At 41.9% G+C, this 17,715-nt stretch overlaps 1 protein-coding gene across 1 annotated transcript in view; it reads right to left on the minus strand.

Moving 5' to 3' along the window:
* Nucleotides 1-17,009, minus strand: part of BOD1L1 (biorientation of chromosomes in cell division 1 like 1) — a 37,466-nt gene extending 20,457 nt beyond the window's left edge. The window contains exons 1-10 of the mRNA XM_074147063.1: nucleotides 16,803-17,009; nucleotides 16,177-16,301; nucleotides 14,740-14,930; nucleotides 12,887-13,498; nucleotides 12,246-12,395; nucleotides 10,726-10,895; nucleotides 8,893-9,016; nucleotides 8,394-8,538; nucleotides 7,608-7,683; nucleotides 595-6,727 (exon numbers count right to left, since the gene is read on the minus strand). Coding sequence (XP_074003164.1) covers nucleotides 595-6,727; nucleotides 7,608-7,683; nucleotides 8,394-8,538; nucleotides 8,893-9,016; nucleotides 10,726-10,895; nucleotides 12,246-12,395; nucleotides 12,887-13,498; nucleotides 14,740-14,930; nucleotides 16,177-16,301; nucleotides 16,803-17,009 — 7,933 coding nt within the window. The remainder of the gene's footprint in view (nucleotides 1-594; nucleotides 6,728-7,607; nucleotides 7,684-8,393; nucleotides 8,539-8,892; nucleotides 9,017-10,725; nucleotides 10,896-12,245; nucleotides 12,396-12,886; nucleotides 13,499-14,739; nucleotides 14,931-16,176; nucleotides 16,302-16,802) is intronic.
* Nucleotides 17,010-17,715: the final 706 nt, after the last annotated feature.

The raw sequence follows: 17,715 nt of genomic DNA on the forward strand, positions 1-17,715 counted from the left end.
AGAAAGGCCATTTCAAGTGTATTCACAACACAAAATTCAGCCTAAGAGAGCGAATATGAATATAACCGTTAACTAACCATCCAGAGGAAAATCTGCAGTTATGATTAAGGATGGCCACTCTTAATCTTCAAATTTACTAAGAAGTTACCTTCTTAAATTGATGAACGTGTCTAAATGAAGCGCATGCTCTTTCCTATAAAAGCGTTTTTGAATTTCAAAACACATTAATAACAAAACCCATCTGTAGCTCCACGGTAATTACCCCTTGCAAACCACTTCATATATTAGCTCACAATTTTATGTCAACGTATTTTAATAACTTTTTTGCACTCCAATAACATTTCATTCTTTTCCAACATACCTCAGATAACTCTGTTCAGTCACTCCTACACTCCCAGAATCACATGCTTAGTTAAACATTTGTCACCAATTCTTAAATATATTATTAACAGTTATTTTGCAACCAACAAAGTAATAAGATATATTTGAACAGTGTGAATTATTTCTAATTACAATCATGGTAAAATGCATCTATTTATGACAGCTTATAACCTGAAGAGTTAAAAAAAAAAAAAAGAAACAAGAAATCCTCACCTGAATTGAAGGTTGCATTACTTTTTTGAAAAGTAACTTCAATTCCAGTATCATCTATTTTGACTAAGTTTGTTTTGTCATCACTGCCGTACAGCTCTTCTACATGCAACACAGGGAAGTCACTTTTTCCCCCTAATTCTGCTTCTATTGTTACTTCACTGTGGTTGGTATTTACAGTCACTTCATTTGCAGACCCTAAGGAAAGAGCCTGTGCTCTAGGCAGGGGAGTCCTTATTTCAGAAAAGTCACTTTCTAAAAGCAAGTTTGAGTTAAATTTATAGTTTACATTCTTTAGAGTTTCACTCTCTACCGCTGCTTCTGAAATCTCACAAGACAGTTCTGATGTAACATCCTTATGCAAAACATCTTCAGCTTGCTCATCGTCCTCACTTGCCTCTGAGGAAGGACTTGGACTCACAGCAGTCTCCGTACTAATCTCCACGCAAAGGGCTTCATCTACACTCATGAGGTTCACTGAATTTTCATCTGTTTCTGCGATTTCACTGTCTACTGTGGTCTGAGATGCTGCTGATTCTCCTCTCAAACCACTCTCATGGGTCTCGTTCTCTCTACCAATGACAAGCAAAGAATTACTGCTTTTTTCTGGGTCTGTAGTCGACAGGATACATTCAATCTGGTTAGCAGTATTAAGAATTTCCTCGCTTTTGTCTTTTACTTCCGTACTCTCAGCAGCAAGTTGACTTTCTTCTATGACTGTAAAGGTGAAGAGACTATCGCATTCTTCCATTGTGCTCAGCGCGATCACCGCCCCCTCCTCCTTATCTCCTATACTTGAAGCGGCATGTTGATCTTCACTGTTGGTGGCAACCCTCAGCACAGGAGCTCCACATTCTCCCACAAAAATCACAGAACCTTTGTTTTTCGCATCTGCATCGAAAGCAGCTAGTTCAAACTGTTCATCTCCAGTGGTCTCCACAATCTTACATTCCTCTGATGCATTTGGAGAGAGAACGGCATCTTCATCTCCTTCTGCTACAATGAGCTGACTTTCAGCTTCTGGTGCTGCGCTGAGCAGGACTATCTCACATTCTTCTGTCACACTTGTAGTGATCATAGCAGCTTCGTATCTTCCTTCTGTTTCTGAAGCGGTGAGTTTGTTTTCATCTTGCGCAGCTACACTTGACATAGGAGCTTCAAAACATTCTGCTGTACTTGTAGAGATCATTACCGTTTCATTTTTTGACTCTGTGTCTGACACATGTTGAATCGCCTCTTCTGTGACTTCACCTGACATTAGAATTACTTGTTCTTCCACGACACTTGTGGAAATCATAGCACACTCATCTTTTTCTTCCTTACCGCTAGCAGTTGGGTGACTTTCATCATCATCGTCGTCTCCTCCTCCTGCACTGGATTCACAAGGCACGGGAACCTCATATACTTCCATATCTATAGAAACCATAGCATCCTCATTTATTTCTTCTGTTTTCACAGAGGGAAGCTGACCATTATAATCAACAGCTGCACTTGACATAGGAGCCTCAAACTCTTCCATGATACTGGTGGAAATCATGGTGCACTCATCTTTCTCCTGCTTACTGCTAAAAGTATGCACACAATCTTTAAACTCTGTAGCTGTACTGGGCGTAGGCACCTCTGTGTCTTCAGTGTCTATTAAGATCATAGAGCTTCCCCCACTTTCATTCGCTCTTGCAACAGCAAGTGGACCTTCCTCAGCATCCGTGGCTGAATGTAAGGGAGCATCACTTTCTTCCACTGTACTGGTAGAGATGATATCACCTTTTACTTTTTCTTCTCCGTCAGCAGGAATAAGAGAATTCTCATCTTCTGTTGGAATCGCACTACTTATAGAGGCATCAAGTTCTCTGCTGCCAAAGGAAGTCATGGCATTCTCATGTTCGTCTTCAGTGTCAGACTGACCCTTATCTTGCACTGCCATAGCGCTCGTCATGGGACCCTCACATTCCTCGGCATCTAAGGGAATCAAGGGACCTTCATGCTTTCCTGTACGCAGAGTCAAGGCACCCTCATCTGCAGCACTTGCGCTGGTTACACTGCTTTCAACAATTCCTTTAGAATTTTTGCGGTTTGTGCCACAATTAGCTTCTTCCTCTGCACTCATCATGCTGTCAACAGTAAGCTTATTTATATTTGTGCCAGCCACTCCTGACTCAGCTTCCATTTGTTCAGCAACTATGCAGATAATGGAACTTTCACCTTCTTCTGCACCTATACAAATTAGCGCATTTTCACTTTCCGCTCCTGTACAAGTAGAAGCATGTTCATTTTCTTCGTTTCCTCTTCCTGTACTGGTCACAATGCCTTCACCTTCTTCATCCTCTTCTTTTGAGCCTGTACTAGTCACAAAACCTTCATCATCACACGGACCTACACTGACCGTAGTGATACTGGCTTCTTCTTTTGCCCTTGTACTGTCCATTAGGCTTTCACATTTTTCAGCCTCTAAACAAACTGCAAACCCCTCATTGCTGTCTTCTAGCCCTGTGCAGACCACTGAAACTTCAGCATCATCTTCTGGGGTTATGCCTGTGCTGGTCACTGCGCTTTCACCATTTACAATATCCTCAGATTTGTCACCACTAGTTCCGGTTGTGGCACTGTTGTTTGCGACCACTGCAATACATGCACCAGTTACAGTGCTTTCTCCTTGGGCATCTGTACCAGTCACTGAGCAGATGTTGAAGTTATGACCTCTTTCTTCTGCACCTGTGCAAGTCACAGTACCTTCATGTTCCTTTACTTGGCCAGCTCTCACACTGTCCCTAAATCCACCGGAACTGTCACTGCTGGTCGACCCTTCACCTGTTTCTGTCCCCGCACTAGTTACAGCGCCATCACTCTCCACTTCACCTAAGCAGGACACAGAACTTTCAAATTTGCCTGTATCTACACAAGTTGAGGTTTTTCGCTTTTCTTCAGAGCCTGCACTAGTCACAGCATCATCTTTTTCTTCTGTCCCAGCACTATTCACACTGTCTTCACTTGCATTGACTGAATCCTTACCACTTTCTTCTGCATCAACCACGGTACAGTCACCATTTTCTTCTCCTTCCGTACTTGTTAGAAAACTTTCACTTTCTGCTAATCCTTCAGTGACAACACTGCCACCGCCTTCTTCAGCTGCTGCAACAGTACACTCACCAATATCCGCTCCTGTGATGAAACTGCTGCCCTCACTATTTTTTACCCATATTCCCGTTGTGAAACCTTCATCAGCTTCTATGCTTGTGCAGATTAATGTCACCTCGCTTTCTTCTTCTGAGCAAGTGGTTGTAGCATCGCTGTCCTTTTCAGAATGTGACGCACCCACAGCTCGCTCTTCTCCTGTACTAGTGGCCATGACAGTGCTCTCAATGATCTTTTCTGTGCTAGTTCCTATCACAGTAGCTGGAGTTTTTTGTAGGCTGCTGTACAAACTAAGCCTACTACTTCCTGCACTGGTACCTACTGCATTGCTTTCATTTTTATCTTCCATGCCTATCACACTATTCCTTTCTTGCCCACTGGCTACACCAGAGCCTTTGACTGTTTCCTCAGGAACTCTTTCAGGCACTAACACAGAGGAAGACTGTATCATATCATCAATATCATGTGCTTCATGCTTTTCCACATCATCCATCGTTGTGCTTCTTCCTCCCTTTGTGGAAGGATCTGTTTTCAAGTACTCTCTCTCTTTTCTTTTTAGGGGAAGTTCTTTTGTTGTTACATTTCCACAACCTTCAGTTATGTCAGTCATCAAGTTTTCCTTGTTTATTTTCGACTCACTTCCCTGAGTGCTTTCTGACTTTGCTGCTTCACCATTATCTCCTTGACTAGGTAACCCAGCTGTACTGTCTTCCATTGCCTGTTCATTAGGCCGGGGCACTTCATTATCTTTTTCTATACTGTTTGTCACAGTGGTGTTGCCACCACCATCTTTCATGGCAGAACTCAGCACTGCACTACTTTGTTCCATGTATACAACCTGTGTTGCATCATTCCTCAAAATGAAAGAATCTTCAAATAAAGAAGTCCCTTCCGAATTACGGCATTTGTTAGACATACTACCCAAGGAATCTGTAAAATCTGAGATATCCATATCCATGGACTTTGCATCAGGAGCATCTTTTCTGGAAGAATTAATTCCTAAAGGAACATCATCTGAATTAGAATTTATCACAGTTTTTAAATTCTTTGGTCTTCTGCTATCTTCTGAAGCTTGATCCTTACTGGGAACATTCAGTGAGATTCTACCACTTGTTTCATACACAACGCTCATTTTATAAGTCCCTTGTTTATCGGGTTCTTGATCCATGGAAGCTTGTTTGGACAAAGCGTCTAAGGCACCAACTTGTTTATTAGGGATATCTTCTTGTTCAACAGTTTTTTCAGCTGCAGGCAGAAGCTGCGATTCACAAGCTTCAGGATCTGCCAAGCTGTGCTTTAATTCCTTATTTGTAACAGAGAGAGATACTTTTTCTTTTGCTGCATGCTCGGCATCTGTGGCTTGGAGTGAGTTTTGCAGGTTTTTTCCTTTGATGTTAGATGCTTCTGGTACTTTTATTTGTTCCAAATCAAGTTCCATCAGCTCTTCCTCATGACCAGAACGCAAGTCATTATTATTCATACTTGACTTTTGAGGAGCTGGAGCGTGGCTGCTTTCTGTTGTGCTACCTGATTGCTTTTCCACTCCAAGTAAATCCTGGTTTGATATACTGCCTTTTCTATTTTCACAGGATATCTTCTTACTTTGTTTTTTATCCATTGCAACTGTGATGCTCGATACCTTTTCATGTCCACTATCCATTTCTTTAAAATCTTTATCTTCTACTTTGGTGGTCTCTTCCTTCTTCTTTATTTCCTTGTTGCTGTGCTTTAAGTTTCTGCTTTTGTGACCTTCAGTAGAGAATCTTCTTTCTAGTTTGGAATTGCTTAAATCTTTATCACCTCTATATTTCTCTTTTACTGATCCTCTTTCTCCAGAATGTAACTTAGCTCTGTGACTGAAGTCTTTTTGTGATCCCTGAGTTGAATGCGTGCCACTCACAAGCTCAAACTCAGCACCACTCTCCTCAAAAACTTTGTCTTCGTTCTTGGACTTGCGTTGCTTATCGGAATCATTCTCTTCCACACTCTTATCTTTGTCTAGTTTCTGACCAGTCTCTTGTTTTGTTAAATTCTCCTGTAATTCTGATTCAGATGCTTTGAGTTGTTTACTGTGACTCTTTGACTTAGACTTTAACAAAATCCTGTCTTCCACAAGGCTCTTAGATCTTCGTCTGTCTTTATGAACACCATCTTCTTGTTTCAAATTACAGTCAGAGTTAGTTGATTCTATTTCACGTTTATCTTCCGAGTAGCTTTCACTCCTTCTGTGTGATGCAGAAGGAAGTTGCTTTGAGGCACTTAGTGAATCCTTTTGTGGCCTAGAATCACTCAGGGACCTTTTGGACTTGTATTCTGCTCTTGACTTTTCTGTTGAGAGATGTCTGTCTTTTTTATTTTCCTTACGCAGCAATTCTTCAGCTTTTAACGTTGATTCAGAAATACTTTTTCCCTCTTTTCCCGTTACTGATATTTTCCGTTCACTTCGGTGTTTACTTTTTCTTTCAGATTTGTCATCTGAGGAAACCTTTATTTGTTGATTATGTTTCTGAGCACCATCCTCTCCTTTCAAGCTTCTCTCAGATGAATGGAGTTCAACATCTTCATTTGACTTGTGAATACCATCTCCTTTATATTTGTGCTTTAAAGAAAGTTTATCTTCTGAAGTAGTTCTTTCCTTTTCACTTTTATCTCTGTAAGACTTGGCTTCTTTTTTGGCAGCACTTCTCACATGTTGAATTTCTGTGTCACTATCTTTTTTGGGGTGTTTTTCGTTTTTAAGTATGGATTTCTGCTTCTGTAGTTCTTCAGTATTGACTTCTGCTCTATCCAGTTGCCTTTTTGGATCCCTTGTTTCACTGTCCTGCTGGGATCCTTCAGCCTGAAGAGAGGTGGAGGTTCTTCTTTTATGTTCTTTTTCTGCTTTAGAATCAGTTTTGCTTTCCTCAGTTGAATGCACCAATTCTGAAAGTCTTCTAAGCTGTTTAGAGATTTCACTTTTCCCATGATTATGCTTCAATTCTTTGGAAGAATTTTTTTCACAGGTCTATAAAAGAAAGTTTTTTATATATATAAGCAAATGTTACACAGTTCCTTCACTACGTGACCAAACAGAATTGTTAAGGGCAAACTTCCCATAAAAACAATACACCAGAGAACTATTAACATTGTAATAAATATTCACCTAAAATATACTCAGTAAGAAAATGAAACTTGCCATTTTCATTGCAACTATCTGTAATTGTGGAAAAATCCAAAGAAACAGAAGTTAACCTTAAGCAGTCCATTTGAACTTGAGCATCTTTTCTTTATAAATGATTTTTCTAAAATAATTTAAATTTATTTTTTGAATGGACAATCACAATTTAAAATACTCCATAATTTATTTTACACAGCCATTATGCTGTCTTTTTAAAAAGAAAACAACCAAACAACAAAATCCACAAAAGCTAAATCTAGACTTCCATTTGAACTTCCAACTATCTTTTTTTTTTTTTATGTTAATAATGTTCTTAATACAAACTCTAACCATAAAAATTCTCTTTCCTTTACTGTTTGGACTACATTCAGTTTTCATTTGACTTCCCAGCGAGAAGCTTAAATACATCAAGTTTCTCAACTCTGTATATAAGACACACTTTGCTCTTTTTTAAAACTCAACATGCTTCGTAGAATAGGGCTTAAATTATATCACGTTCTACTACAACATGCAGCAGCACAGAATACACAGACCATATATTCTAGCAGCTACTAGAATTCAGAAACATTACTACAGCCATGTCAGATCACTAACCCAATCAAACTAGCAGGAAAAACCTAATTCATAAGAACAAATGCGGTATTATGCAGTTTGGTATGGACATATGAATGAGTACTATTACAATTAAAAAGGAAGATCATAAGGTTTATATTTAAGAGACACATACCTCATTTGTCTTTTGCATTTCTTTAGAATCTTCTTCAGATGGCTCATACTTCTTTTTACATCCATCTTCAGCATGCCTGAAACAGGTATTTGGACAGTTAAGAAAAGGAAAATCAGTATCAGCCCAACATTAGTTTGTAAACTTTCTGCTTTTAAAGCTGAAGGAGAGATACACAACAAAAATACTGAAACAGAACATGGTCACACAACTTTTGACTAGCCAATTTGTCCAAGCTTTTTTGTCTTGGAAAATTACGTGCACCAACTTCATAGATACCCTCTGGACATCAGTGCTTTACTACAGTTGTCCCTATAAAATGTATAAGGGATCACCTTGCTACAGAGAAAAATCCACTCTCCCCTTATTGAAGGGAAGAGAACTTTAAAATAGTGGTTTTACCTTTCAGAAACTTGGCTCATTTAACATCCATACCTGTATGTAGACAGATAGGTACACATGTACATACTATGTAAAACATCAATTTGAAGACCAAGCCAAGTTGCCTGACATATTAGATGCACAAACAACTAAAAGCTGTCTGTTCTTATCCCTTATTACCATTCGGAGTGTGAAAAGCCCCATAAAGGCTGCTACTGCAGTATATTTAAGCAGCTATAATTTCATTTTCTGCCTGAACTTCACGCTTATTAATAATAAAGTTATGGGAATATTTTAAAAGGAAATTGTTAAAATGGGTAAGCCTAACTGCAAAGGGAAGAGAACCTTTTCAATCTGCAAAAATGTATGTTCAAAAACTTAATTCCTTTTAAGCAAATACATGAATACCTTGAATCTCTTTTTCTTTTTCTGCTCAAGGCCACTTTTTTTTCTAAAAATTTCTGTTCTTTAAGCACATCCTTAATGCTGGTACCAGAAGCTTTTGACTCAAGACTTCTTGATGAAGGTGCTTCTAAGTTCAAGCCACTTTTTCCTAAAATAATACACAAATGGTGAAATACATAAGCATATCATCATATTACTGTCAGCTATAAACGTGACTGAAAGCACTACAGAGAATGCTACTATATATAGGTATTCATTGTATTACAGCAATGTAATGATACGTGAAAGGATATATGAAAAAGTGAACACAGAAATTTGCATTAATAATTGGCATTACAAGTTTTTCTGTTACACCATTACACGTCATCTGTTGAAATGTTGCATTTTTGAGGGAAATTACTAGGGAACTATTACCAATAGTTTATCCTGAATGTGTTGTTTTTTTTTTTTCCCCAGAGAGAGTGAGCAAGAGGGGTGAAGAGTAACGTTAAACTTTTCACACCTTTAGCATTTTGATTTCCAGTTTTTAGGGATTTTGTTTTTTCTGCAGCTTTCTGTTTACGTTTTTCTTCAAGTCTCTCTCTGTTAATTTGTCTTCTTAGGAGTCTCTCTTCTTTTTCTTTGGCCTGGAGATACAAAACCAAGGAAAACGATTTATCATTAGGTCAAAGAGTATTCTTTGACTACAAATGTATTCTAAAACACACAGAAAACAGGACATTGTAGCTTGAGGCAAACCAAAAAATAAATAGTCCTTAGAAATCATTATATGAAAGTTAATGGAATCCTCTAATACTTCCGTGAAGTGAAACTAGCTGAGTTTTCATTGCTTAACGGTGTGGACTGAGACTGTGAGACCTTCTCAAAGAATATATCTTATTTTTTATTTTATTTATATATATATATAAAATATGTATGCATATTAAATAAATAATATACATGAAAATAATTAAAAAATAGATTTAGCCAAAGGAAAAGTATCCAAATATACTGCCATTCCCTCTGTTGTGTGCTGATCCTTCTTCCACAGAACACAGTGAACATGCTTAAACCTCTCTTTCCATTCTCAATGGCTGAAGACATGTTACAAACTACTGATTTCACAGAATCACAGAATATTTTTGGTTGGATGGGACCTTTGACATCATCGAGTCCAACCAACAAAAAAAAAAACAAAAACAAAAACCACCACACCCCAAAAATCCCAGAACACCAACACCAAACCAAACCAAACGCCCACAACCACACCCCACCCCCAAACAGACACACACCAACAATCTCGGGCACTAGAGCATGCCCTGAAGTGCCACGTCTACACGTTTCTTAAATACCTCCAGGGATGGCGACTCCACCACCTCCCTGGGCAGGCTGTTCCAGTGCCTGACCACCCTCTCAGTAAAGGAATTCTTCCTAATATCTAATCTAAACCTCCCCTGCCACAACTTCAGACCATTTCCTCTGGTCCTGCCATTATTCACTTGGGAGAAGAGGCCAACACCCACCTCTCTACACCCTCCTTTCAGGTAGCTGTAGAGGCCAATGAGGTCGCCCCTCAGCCTCCTCTTCTCCAAACTAAACATGCCCAGTTCCCTCAGCCTCTCCTCATATGACTTGTTCTCTAGACCCCTCACCAGCTTGGTGGCTCTCCTCTGGACACGCTCCAGCACTTCAGTGTCTTTCCTGTAGTGAGGGGCCCAGAACTGAACACAGTACTCGAGGTGAGGCCTCACCAGTGCCGAGTACAGAGGCAATCATGGACAGCAATTAACCACATTTGTAAAGAGATAACTACTGAAGTAGCCTGCAGTAGTCAACACAAGCCCAAACTACACAAAACCACACTGAAGGTAGGCTGCAGGTAGACATAGGCTAATTTTTCCACCCAAATTGTCATTATATACATTAAATCTACTGAAGATCAGGTTTCTCATATGTGTAGCAGTTCTTACTCTCCATATCACTCAGTTGAGAAAGAATCCACCTATTACTGTGACTCTGCAAAGTCACTGCATGTAGTTAGTAAATCCTGTCAACACCAGACGACTGTTCATTTTAGAACGGGGGAAAAAGATCGAAAAGTGTGTCACTGCTTTCATCACCAGAAGCCTTCAAACTACAACCTGCAGAGCACTTGCCTGGACAGCAGATCATGAAATACTGGTGGAAGTCTGAAGGAGGGGCAGTTGTAACACAAGGGAAAAAATAAAAATAAAAAAATGAAGCAAGAAGCAACAGAAGACTCCCACTCAGAAACCATCACCAAACAAAAAGTGGAATTTCCATGCTGAAAAGTTTAAGGAACTAGAATGCGAGCAGTAACAAAATCCACACTTACAATGGACTGGCGGCGTTGTTCTACAGTTCGTTCATCATCAGAATCACTGAAGTATTTGGAGTACAAGAAAGGCTTGCGAACATAAGCGTGACGAACAGGCTTGGTTTTCCCATCACCCAGCTCATTAGTATGAGGCTTTGTCTTACTTTGACTGTTTTTCTCCTCTTCATCTGAAGAAAGGTTAGCGAAGTGTAGAGATATATTGACAAATTAGGACAAAGCTTTCAATGTAACTTTTGAGGAGGCAAAGCTAGTCAAAATGTAGTAACAAATATTTATTCTAAAAACATAAACAGTTAAAAATTAAAAATAAAAAATAGATTTTGAAAACCTGAAAGGCATATTTATGAGTTTATGCACATCATTCAGCCAAAAACCTGCAAGATACGAACTCCAAAATAAAATGGGATACAACTGGGCTTACCCTCTTGCCTGTAATGATATTGCCTATTTACATATAGTATTTAGTAGTTAACACTAGATAACAAGTCAGAATATAATTTCTGCCATGTATTAAATTAAGCTTCTTCCCTAGACCAAAAAAGTTTATACAGTATTTGAGAATGTAAAAGCTAGACAGGATTACTGAAATATATACACAAAACACATTGTTGTTTATACTCATGTAAGTACTATTCAAGTAAAATTAAATAAACCTATTTCAGTTTTAACAGGATTATTAGAAATAGTGTGAAAATATTTGTGCTCCATGCTGTACAAATTATTTGTATCCCCGAAATATACTTAGGGCTTGTTTTCACTTCACAAATATTTAGTCAGAACTGAATGCAATCTGTCATGTTTAAAGGTAATACCAAAGCCAGAGAAGAAGCAAGTGATTCAATGCTTCTAAATAATATTCTTAGAGCAGAAAAGATAAGCTCACAGCATACTAGAGACAATACACTCAGGTACTCTGTATTATGAGTTGGAAAGTCTTATTAACTGCAAAAGCCACATGTCCGCACAAATCGCAGCCTGAGGTCTGCTCTAGACAAGGAGAACACAAATACGTAACCCAGTCAGTGAAACGATTTGGTGTTTCCAAACCCTTAAAGCTGCATCCATTCCTGTTCTTTCTACTGTCACTAGGTAGAATTTGGAAATCCCTGCAATCCTGAAGCTCTGAAACTGACCAAATCTGCAAAGTCAGCTACAACCATTACCTTGGGGTCATAAATAAACCACTCCAATATTATATCAAATTCGTGACAGAAGGGAAGGGAAAAACAAACCATAGGAAAGTGACACATCCATCACCATTAAGGTTTGTCGCCTATGAAATACTGTAGAAAAAATAAAATTTAGAATGTTTAGAATGTATCAAGCTATTAAAAAATATTCAAAGTATGTTCACTGCTTGTCTTTTGTAATTGTACAAATACTGTCCATTCCACATTCAAATTCCTTCTCAATAAATAAATACAACAGAACATACTGCAATACCTCAAATTTATGATATGATGCACTCAAAAGCATTGAATAACCTTTCTTTCTACTTAACAATCTAATTATTTTACCATCTGATGTGATCTCCCCCTCTTCAGTACTGTCAGAAATTACAGCCTCCTCTTCACTTTCCTCTTCAAAGGAAGAAAGGTCACTGGTATGGACAGAGCTGACAGTGATGTCACTGAGTACATCCATATCTGAATCTACTGACGCATTTTCTTGCAAAGGAAAAAACAGAAAGAAAGGGCTGTAATGCAGCACGCTGTATTTGAGAAACTTGTCTTAACAAAACAATGATTTTACCACTGAAAACAAAATTATTTTAAGAACAAGAAATAGGAAAAAAAAAAACACCACACCATAATACCTTAATGAAATGTTCTTAGGCTAACTGTGGTTTACTCAAAAACAAAATTCACCCTGAGGTACAACTAGAAACTTTAAATGTACACTGGAATCATTGAGAGAACTTGCAAGAGTAAGGCAGATGATCAATCACACACCTGAGGAATCAAAGCTCATCCCATTCCTAATGTAGGTACCTCAGTTAAGGGAGATGAACCAAGACCTAACTGTGGCTAGCTACACAAATTTGACACAACTAGCAGAGAACCTACATTCCAAATATACTTCTAATTCACCTCCTTAATACAGTTAAAAAAACCCACCTCTATCTGTATTTTAAGGAAGAGCATTGCCCACACCATACCTTCTTTAGTGTTTTCAATTGTTTTATGTTTATTGCTATTTTTTTCTGGAACCAACTGTTTCACTGTTTCCGACTCTCTCGCTTGCTTTTCTTCTTTTGACTTCGTAGAATCATCGCTTTTCTTTGAATGGTCAGACTTCTTGTCAAGTTTTTCCTTCTTTTCTTTTCTTCTTTCACCTTTTTCGCTGCTGTCTTGTTTCTTGTCATATTTATCTAATAATTTACTTTTTTGATCTTCACTTTCCTGTTGAATTTCTTTACTTGTAAAAGTCAAATTATTTGTATCCTTTGCTGAATTTTTTATTTCTTCACTTTGGGAGGGAAGCTCATTTAAATCTTCACACTTTGCAAAGGTTTCAGCCCCTTCTCCAGAAAGATCACAAACTGCTTTCTCTCTGTCTGGCAAGTCCTCCGTGTTTCTCTCTCGCTCAGTGCTACCATCCACACTCTGCTGAGATGAGAGTCTTTTTGCAACTCTGTCATTGCTTTTGGGATTTGAGTTCTCTGTTGAAGCCCTGGCAGCACTTGCTTCTTGATTAAGAGAAGTTATTGTTTCCAAAATGGACATTGCATCATTAGCTACATTGCCAATAGGAGCTGCAGCAGAGACACCTTGAATAGTAAGAAAGAAAATAGTTTTAGTTCACTTTAGTTTCTGTAATTCCATTCAGACAGAATTTTAAGCAAGTGAAAACGAGTAATTATTTAAAATAAGCAAAACTAACTAAAAGGTTTGACTAATTTTGCATCTAGATATTTCAGTTTAAAAAAAAAAGAAAAAAAAAGAAAAAAGTTGCATTCCTGCAGTGATCATGATCTGGTTACCAGAGATTCATTTTACTCTGTGACATACCACTGTTCCTGAGATCAGTTAAAAAAAACCCAGGGGTTGTCTATGGGAAGGATGTTCTTGAACACAATCCTTGATCAACTTTACCATCATCCCAAGTGGGATGATGACTCTGGGGAAGCACAATACAGAATACTATAGCAGAAAGTCTGTATTTTGTACCTCTGGTATCTCCATAAATGACACAGAAAACAGACTCAGCATATTGATTTTATAACAATAGGACTATCAAAAATACCCTGTCACCTTCCCATCTTCTTATAAGCAATGCTGAAGATGGATGAGAAAGGGTTAACTGGACTAGCACTAAGAACTGCAGCTGGCTTGTTAACCCATGTACTTTAAAGGAAGTGGGCCTCACAGGAAAAGGGCTAGGATTTAAATAAAGGGTCTGGTTACAAATAGATGGACTGCAGTGGAGTCTCTTAGGAAGGAAAAGAATGGACAATTACCTGCAGGAGTGTTTAGAGTCAATACCAGGCAACATAATTGAAAATCGTAAAGAAAAAAAGCTGTGTTTATAAACAAACTAAAGACTAGCTGAGTTACAGCAGAACTTAAGCTCCTGAGAGGACTTTAGCCATTCAATTTTTACAGCACACAGCAATTGCATAAAGTCAGCTGTCTCACAAATAGCTTTTTTCCCCATCTACCAATGCATAAAAAACATGGATCACTCTTCTCTTACAGCTATGTCTCATATGATCCTATAACATGTAGATGGCCAAACTCTTAGACCAACTTTTTACCCTAAACTGATCCCTTGTAATCTCAAGATCCCAAGCAGAAGTGACCAAGTGACATGGTGGTACATGGCAACATCTCTCTTGCCTTCTACCTTTATACATAGAGTAAGAGACAAGTATTATGGTATGCTTCCTGGAGCTCAGCTTGTTAATACTGATGCTAACAATTCTGTGCTGGCAGCAAACCTACTCAGTATTTTCTCTCTCTTGATAAACAAACTTTTGTTAATAGACTGCTCAGAGAAATGGTGGAATACCTTGAACTGTAACAGAAGCATCTGTTTTCTCCTCACTTGCAGCTGTACTGGGGCCTGCCTCCTCTTTGTGGTTCAATGTGGCTAAAAATTCATGGACAGCTTTTTCCACCTGAGGTCTGAATGTGTGGTTGATCTTTGGGTCCACAACCTGAGAAATAATTCTGTCAATTCCAGATTCCAACATTCCAGACCTGAAACAAAGTTACATGAATACGTAATAAGAAAAATGACTTTTCAAGAACATCTTAATGAAATATGCTCATTTAGATGTGACGTAAACACTCTTAAGAACCTTCAAGGAAGCATTAACATTTTCTGAGCATCACTTCAGCCATGTATTTAGCCAGCTGCCCGTATTTCAACAGCTCACTCTCCACCTTATGAACTCAGAAAAAAACACTAGAGAAACAAAGCAATCCAACTGCATGGAATTAACACAACAAACATCCTGTTATGTCATTACTGGTCACGCCTAGAAATGTAATCTAACTGTCAAAGCGACAAAAAACTGTGGAAAAAAACTAAGAAGAAACCTAATGTTATCAATTCCCGTGGCATAAACCAGATGAATTATAGAAGGTATGAGGGACGACTACTAGACCAGTCATCATTGCTCTAAGTTATGCCCAATACAGTGTGACACCTCAAAGTTCTGCAGCTTTATAGAACACATTTAATCTTCAGTAAAATAAAAAAAATGGCAATAGAGAGCTTCATACCTGTGGGTTCTCTCTAGACCCCTGTAATCTTTTGTGTAACATATACTGCCTCTTGTCCTCATTGCTTCTTTAAAAAGAACCAACACCCCCCCCCCAAACAAAACAGCTCCTCCGTACCAGTTCTCAATGACATCACTACAGTATAGCTGAGTAAGTTTGTTCCCAAATCTCATTTGACTCCGATCAGTGACCAAACTCATGCTACTTTGAAGAAATTTCCTAAGTTTTCTTATGACTCTAAGTTTTGAGAAGAAAAACTAGAGGAGCCCTCGTGAAACAACGTAACATCAGGCAAGTGTTTGACATCATTTTGACTTAACAGCAGGTCTGTAAAACCTCTTCTGTGTCTAGCTAGATTTACATCCAGCTTTTTGGTTTGTGACTTTAGCTTTGCACTCCACAGATCTTAGTTTGTCAAATGCTTTTAATTTTCCTTAGTTCAAACCTTGAACAGACTTTAGCAAGGGTTTTACATCCTGAGTCAGAAACAAGCTTTTCAGCCCTGCATGAACTCGGATCAGATGAAATATTTGCAGTCTAATTCTGACTAATTCCAAGGGCGAGTTCCTATCTGAGAGAATACCACATTTTAAACCCCCCCCTCCCAAACAAAAGCCTCTTCAGAAATTTTTCTGAAGAAAGCAGATACTTGACAATTGACCCAGAGCCTCTGTCATCTCTCATGGTACATGAGAAAGACCCCAGAGCTGTCACTTACTTGAGAACCTGCTGCCTGATGTTATTTCTTAGCTGGTTCTTGTTGAGATGGGGACTCCAGGTATGAGTTGCCAAATGATTGGAAACAAAGTTATCAACGCGCTGTCTCAAATTCTGGTAGGCAGGCTAGAAAGCAATAACAGAGAGTTTGGACAGGAGGGTTCGGATAAGCCGCCAACCTCCCAGAGGCCGGGCTGGAGGAACCAGGAGCCCCGTCGGACGCAGGGAAATCCAGCCCGGGGAGGGCACAGCCGCTCCCGCTCCCTGGCGGCAACGGCAGCGTGTTCAACACGCCCGTGTCGCTGGGAGCACTACCCCAAACCCGCCGTGTTTGCACCGCCGGCCGGCCCACGCTGCCCTCCGGAGAGAGGCCCTCCAGCTTCACCCGCGGGGCCGCCGAGCGGAGCCCCGGTTCCGCGGGCCCGGCTGGAGCCCCGCGCGGGCCCAGGCGGCCGCCCCCTAACCCGGGAGCGCGGGGCGCACTCCGCCGACACTCCCGGGCCGGGGCCCACCGCTCTGGGCCAGGCCCAACCTGTCCCCGACCTGCCGGAGCCCCGGGGGGACCCGCCGGCGGGCCGCCGGGACCCCCCCATTAACTCCCGGGGCGCCGGGCCCGCCCGCCCCCACCTTGGTGTCCACGTCGGCCAGGCAGTCGCGGCGGAACTGGTCGAAGAGCCCCTGGCTCTTGAGGTGGTTGACGATCATGGAGACCAGCTCGGGCTCGGCCGCGCCGCCCCCCACGGCCGTCCCGGCCCCCGGCAGCGGCGGCGGCTGCTGAGGGGGCGGCGGCGGGGGCGGCGGTGGCGGGGGCTGCGGCTGGGGGTTGCTGGCCATGGGGGCGGCGCGGGGCGGCCTGCGCGGGGCGCGGCTGCCGGCTCTGCCGGCCGGACCCCGCGACGGGGCTGGTTACCGAGCAGCGGCGGCGGCGGCAGCAGCGCTGACCCCGGAAGCGAAAGGGAACGGAGGGAGGAAGCGGCGGGCGAGGGGAAGGGAAGCAGGGACGACGACGCTGCCGCGAGCGGCGCCATCGGCGCGAGGCGAGCACTGGCGGCGCCGCGCGCAGCCGCCGCGAGCCCTTTAAGGAGACGGAGGGGGGCGGGGCCGCTCGCGGCCCGTGCCTGCGGGGCCCCGAACCGGCGGCGCCGGCGACGGGGGGTCGGGGGAGGGGGGGAGAGCGGTGAGGGCGGCGGCGGCGGCCCTCAGCCCCCGCCCGCCTCGCCGGTGGCCCCCACCCCCCCGCGCTGGTCGGTGGCGGCGGTGTGGTGCGGGTAGGGCGGTATGGGGGTGCCCCGCCGCGCCGTCCGCCCCCTCCGCCCGGCGCCGCGCTGCCGCCGCCGCCGCCGCACTGCCCGGCGGTGCCCCCGCCGCCCCGCCCCGCGCCCCGGCCCGCCCCTTCCTGCGCTGGCCGCCATCATGGTGGGGGCAGCGCCGCGCGCTTCCTCCCCGAGGCGGCGGGAGGGGCGGGGAGAGGAGGGGCGGGGCGGGGGGCGGGCGGTGGGGGAGCGGGAGGGGTGTCTTCCCTCAGGGCGCCCGGTAGCTG

This window comes from Numenius arquata, chromosome 5 (genome assembly GCF_964106895.1).
Source record: "Numenius arquata chromosome 5, bNumArq3.hap1.1, whole genome shotgun sequence".
In the NCBI taxonomy this organism is placed as follows: Eukaryota; Metazoa; Chordata; class Aves; order Charadriiformes; family Scolopacidae; genus Numenius; species Numenius arquata.